Genomic DNA, 6002 nt, shown 5'->3' with positions numbered 1-6002 from the left:
CTCGAAAACTATTTAACTTAGGAACTTCAAATTTGGTATGATGGTTGACAATGTGGTCTAGTCCTGAGGAAGGTGAGCTCATAACAAGCTACATTTTGCTCAATAAACTAATTTCATTAGTTCCAAAAGGGCAAAACCTTTGGCCCTACTTTAGTAGGGTTCAAGCAGTGGGCGGAGGTATGTGAGCCATGCTCACTTTTGCCTTGTTCCCTAAGCAACTATATAGCCAAATGTATGTCGACACTGTTGTCTATATACTGTAGTGCACTTTTGTTCTGAGGCTAAACAGTGGACAATTGTCAATTGAATCCCAGCTTATAGTAACAGAATGAAAAGAAAAAAAGAAAACGCACGAGAACAACAATTTGAGGTCACAGAACTCACACCCGAGGGCCCTTAAAGGAATAGTTAGGTTTTTTTTTGAAGAGGGGTTGTATGAGGTACTTATCCTTAGTTTATTACCTATAGTACTGTAGATGGCAGTGGGCACACCCCCAGTTGGGAGAAGCATGCGGGAGTACCAGCACGGGAGCTAAGCAGTGTACTGCTGTGGACGGGGGCAGCAGCAAAATGTATTTTAGCCACCTAAAGAAATGGCCACTTATTTATGCTATATTCAGAATATTTTCACCGCTTTACCTTGCTGTCAGACAGCCCTTACTGATATATATATATATATATATATATATATATATATATATATAGGTTATTATATAGGGTTTATATATATATTAAACATTTTAATCGCGATTAATCACAAATGAACCACACATTTTTTATCTGTCCAAAATGTACCTTAAAGGGAGATTTGTCAAGTATTTATTAGTGTCATCAACATGGGAGTGGGCAAATATGCTTGCTTTATGCAAATGTATGTATATTGGAAATCAATCAATTACTAAATATTTGTAGCGCCAAGATATCTGTATCGTTTCAAAACATCTACACCTACATCTGTACCAAATGTGTTGCTTTTATCGCAAAATAAATAATTGTTATGATTTACTATATTGCTATATAGGGAGAAAATCTAGAAACAGGAAAGTATTCATATTCCACATGTTGGATATAGTAAGCTAGATGATGCATAATAATTTTATTTATGTAAATAAGTATTATACTGTATATCTTGCCTCTGTACAAATACAATCATATAGTTCCTATGACTTTGTAGCAAATATATTTGAACATTTTTGTGATGGTAAAATGGATTTTGGACACAGTTAATATTCAAAAATCGTTGTGCTGCTATTGGTGTGTCAGCCACACACACAGACACAGAGCAGACAGGCCACAGCAGGATGAAGTCTATACTTCGGCTGCATTCATTCAAAATCCAGCAATGCGACACCTTCCCGCCGGGGGGGCGGAGTTTTGGGTGTGTTTTATTTGTGCTTTAGAACATAACCGCATGAAACAATCAGAAAATAACGCTCTATTCTAGTGATTCACTGCTTTGTTTTCACAAACGCCGCTCCCTCTCTTCATTCACTCTATAGCTTGTTCGACCATTGCTGCTCTCTCTCTCTCAAAATTTCTTGTTTTCTAACTGCAGGCAGCATGTTGACGTAGTATAGAATCCAGGAAATGTTTTGCATTTTAAAATCAATAAATCAATTAGTGAAAACGTCCCCTCTCTTTTTATTTAACATTATCCCAAATATGACTTCAAATATTTAATTTTCCTTAAAAGTACGACTTACACTTGCCAGTTTACAACAGTACACAAATATATTAAGTTATTCCTTTAACAATTTCTATTCAGTTGTTGGTGAGAAAATGTTTTAATGTACTCAAGGAAAACGACATAAATAACAATGAAAGTGAAGGTTTGGCCACATGGTGGCGACACATGGTTGGGTTTAGTTGTCATCATCATCATCAAAGACATCGGCTACAGTCCTGTGGACGGAGAGACGTACAGAGGTTACAGACCATAGTCCATAAATGTTTGAACAGGTTTCAGTTCAGTGTAAATAAGACTTACTTGTAGATGGATCCTGTCACTTCATCAAGAAAACCGCCTAAAGAAAAAAGACAAAGTGTCAGCTGGAGCCTTTATCAACAAACGGCAGCATTCAACATTTATCAACAGAGGTAGAATTGTTGAAATATAGCGCCCTAATGTAGAAATCGAAGCATAGACATTTGATTGATTCAAGTCTTACTTCCTTTAAGGATTAAAAATATTGCAAAGAAATTAGATTGCAATTACTTTACTTATACTACATAGCCAGATTCGGTCACCCTGCACGACTCTCAGTGGCTGTTCAAGACACTTGTATGCTTTAATGCTTTGCTACTGCCAATTGGCTTTCTACTCCCTCACTACAAAGGGGCCCGGCTACCGCTCAACAAAATCATGACTGTTTGCTGTCCTGGCTCAGGACAACAAAAACTCATACATATTCTGTCACAGACGCACCTTGGCCCAAAAAAGAAAAAAGAAAAAAAACATTAAAAAAACTCTTATCTCTCTTATCTTTTCTATCTCTTATTTTCTCTAAACGTAGCACATGAAGTAGTTCAGCATAATTGGTAAATGAGCATTTAAAATTATGAATCAATTCCCAAGTTGAAAGCTTCTTGTTATATAACAGGAGGGACCAGTTCAAATGAGCAACAACAAAAGCTTTCCAAAGTGTTTTTACTCACCAGGCTGGCAAAGAGTTGTGCAAGCAGGACACACGTGGCAGAAATTGCACATCTGTGAGCGAGAAAGAAAGTAATTAATACAGAAAAGAGGAGTCAGAAATTATCCATTTGTCTGGCCCCGGAGCTGTCTGTTCCCAATCCAACACTACACTGCCATAGTTTACTTCATACACCTACAAAACGTGCATGTGTATGCTATGCTTATATGTTAGATGTATGGAAGCCAATTTTATATCAGAAAAAAAGGTCAAAAGTTAGGAATGTAAAAATACTCATGGTAAGTCAAAATTATGTAAAAACTTTAATTTACCGAGTCAAAACAATCAGATTTACTAAGTCTAAATGGAATTTTAATTTAAATCACGTTAAAAATAAAGTCAACATTTTTTTACTTATAATTATGGCTTAGAATGTCACAATTTTTATTTAATATCTCATAATTTTTTACCTGCCATCATTGTTATTTTTTATCAACCCTGACTTTTCATCCATTTTATCTTTACCTGGCAGACATGGGCTCAACAATATGTAAATGTGAATGATTAAGAAAGTATAATGTGCACAATAGGCAGCCAAAATGGCAGTAACAGGCAAATGTTTAAATACTTAGGACTTCAGTAATCAAATGTTCTTTGACATTTGGAAACAGCACAAAGCCCCAGCTGCCTTGTGTATAATATAGAAGCTATAGATGTAATGTTGGTCATGAATATTCAGGAAAAGCTTTCTTTAATTCAATTCAATTCATTTTTTTTTATATATAGCATCAAATCATAACACAAGTTATCTGAAGACGCTTTTCATATAGAGCAGGTCTTATAGACCATACTTTATGATTTAGAGATCCCCCTTTAGATTTCCAAACACAGTGTCACAGAAAATAAAGAATATTGACCAGATTGTGGTGGTACAGGCAAGGTCAAGAGGTCACCTACAGGTCATTAGATCCTCTGGAGACCATGAACATGAGGTACGTTTTATTCCATTTGGTTAAAAAAATGTATAGCATCAGCATGTGTGTTCATCTTTAAGCATGTTACGGACAGAAGCTCATTACTTTAACATGTACATATACGAAATAAATAAAGCTGATTAAGAGTTCCCTTTGCTTTGGGATTAGAGGGGAGCATGAGCTGACCAGCAGTCACAATATCACGTAATGTGTAATTTTCTTACCTGGCAGTCATCGCAGTGTTCAGACTTGTCTCCCTCTTTACAAGGACATTTGTCACACTCGTCACAGTGCTGGAAGAAGACACATTTAGTTAAAAAAGAAATCTAGAGACGGCAGAGTTACATAACAGAACCTACAGACAGGACATGTGGGCAGGATAGCATTTATGTATGTACTACTTCCATTTCAATACGTAATGAAAATCAAATCCCAGCTGTTCCAGTTGTTGAATCTTTAGCACAGTTGGTCCCCATCGCACATTGTGTTTTATTTCAGATTTCATTGACATCATTTTGTGAAGGTCTCCAGTTTTCTGACTTAGCTTTGATGGCTACATTTAATTTATCTGATTTCATTTCAGACATACCTCACAGAATTCACAATATGAGCACAGAGAGCCCTTGTGATAATCACCATCGTCGTCATCATCGTCATCGTCATCGTCATCGTCGTCATCTGCACATAAAATGATTATAAATATATGACTTTTAAAATGAAATACTTGATCAAACTCAACCATGCTTCATCAAAATACCTGTTGGACCATTGTGATAGTGTTTGCCTGCCAATTATAGCTCACAGTAATTTTGGAGTAACTTCTAATGACTGCACTTTTGAAAGAGAAATGAAGCCCATACAAAGCCAGAATATAAAAGATATATAGATGTGTCTGGGGCTCCACAGAACTGGGATCATGAAAACATATGTTAGGATTACATAAATCTGTCTGCATTAAACATTGTGTGATATATTTGTCATGTCACAGAGAAAATGGCTGAATGTTTAATTCATAATGATTATGATAATGATGAAATCCCTACAATTAAATCTATGTAAAAAAAAAAGAGTTGTTAGATTATTCTGAGAAAAAAAGTCAGACTTCTGAAAAAAGTAAATCTTCTCAGAATAAAGTCATAATTCTGGATTAAATTCAGGGAAATAAGTCATAATTCTTTACTAATTCTCCTTAGAATTATGACATTAATTTAAAATATTAACAATAGCCCTTAGACTATACTAGAAGCCAAATGTTCTACGGTGTGAATTACAAACTGAAAGTGAATGGTTATGTATACAGCGTAACCGAAAAACAGAAATCCCTGAACACTGTCAGCAATCAGTCCTCAACATGTTGTTGACACTGGCCGAGGTGTTAGCACAGGGATGCATCCGTGCTGACTTTTGAGGTCATAGATTGTGGTCTGGATCACATTAGAGTGGACAAAATGTTAAAAACACATATTATACTGTGACTTTTTTTCCGACATACTATACAATGACTTTTTTTTAACATACTATAATATGACTTCTTTTCAACATATTATAGTATGACCTTTTATGATTTTTTCTGACGTACTATACTGACTTTTTTTTCAACATTACTTTATTATGACTCTTTTTTCGACATACTATGCTATGACTTTTTCAAAAGTTTTTCGACATTCAATGGTATAGATTTTTTTGACGTACTATACTATGATTTTTTTTCTACATACTACACTATGACTTTTTCTTTACATACTAAACTATGACTTTTTTAACATATTATACTATGACCTTTTTCAATATACTATGCTGTGACTTTTTCTTCACATACTAAACTATGACTTTTTTTCAACATATTATACTATAACTTTTTTTTCAACATTCTATATTATTTATTTTTTTACCTACTATATTATGATTTTTTATTTTGATTTTTTTGACATAGTGTACTGTAACTTTTTTTCGACATACTATAATATGATTTTCTTTCCCCGTCATATTATACTATGAATTTTCATGACTTTTTTTTCGACATACTATACCATGACCTTTTTAAAGGGACTGTTTGTAACTTCTTACACTTATAAATCACCCGGGTCGGTGTCACATGCGCACTCGCGTATTCACGTAACGCATATGCACGCTCGCGCATGGCTATGCTGTTCAGACGAGGCTCCAACACAAACTACACGGAAGCACCAAAACTGGATATGATTGTTATATCTAGTGAAGCCCGTCTTGCAAAACAGTGTTGGTCGCGGTCGGAGGACGCGGGGGAGACCATAGTTTTGGTCTCCAGGTCCGGAGTCTCTGCTGTACTCTGCTCCTCCGCCTGCCTGCCTGCTTGCCTTAACTCAGCTCACTCCACTCTCACGTGCATGCGCGCACACTGCGGACTGCACACTGC

General features: G+C 35.7%; 1 protein-coding gene across 1 annotated transcript in view; it reads right to left on the bottom strand.

The window, feature by feature from the left end:
* Positions 1-1617: 1617 nt before the first annotated feature.
* The window catches only part of LOC119500986 (serine-aspartate repeat-containing protein F), an 8778-nt gene continuing 4393 nt past the window's right edge, over positions 1618-6002 (bottom strand). Inside the window, exons 2-6 of the mRNA XM_037791049.1 lie at positions 4197-4285; positions 3832-3900; positions 2656-2707; positions 1988-2024; positions 1618-1902 (exon numbers count right to left, since the gene is read on the bottom strand). Of these exons, the coding sequence (XP_037646977.1) occupies positions 1863-1902; positions 1988-2024; positions 2656-2707; positions 3832-3900; positions 4197-4285 (287 nt within the window). The 3' untranslated portion in view covers positions 1618-1862. The remainder of the gene's footprint in view (positions 1903-1987; positions 2025-2655; positions 2708-3831; positions 3901-4196; positions 4286-6002) is intronic.

Source organism: Sebastes umbrosus, chromosome 14 (genome assembly GCF_015220745.1).
Source record: "Sebastes umbrosus isolate fSebUmb1 chromosome 14, fSebUmb1.pri, whole genome shotgun sequence".
Taxonomy (NCBI): domain Eukaryota; kingdom Metazoa; phylum Chordata; class Actinopteri; order Perciformes; family Sebastidae; genus Sebastes; species Sebastes umbrosus.
Note: the sequence above shows the minus strand (reverse complement) of the source record. Positions and strands in the feature narration are given on the sequence as shown.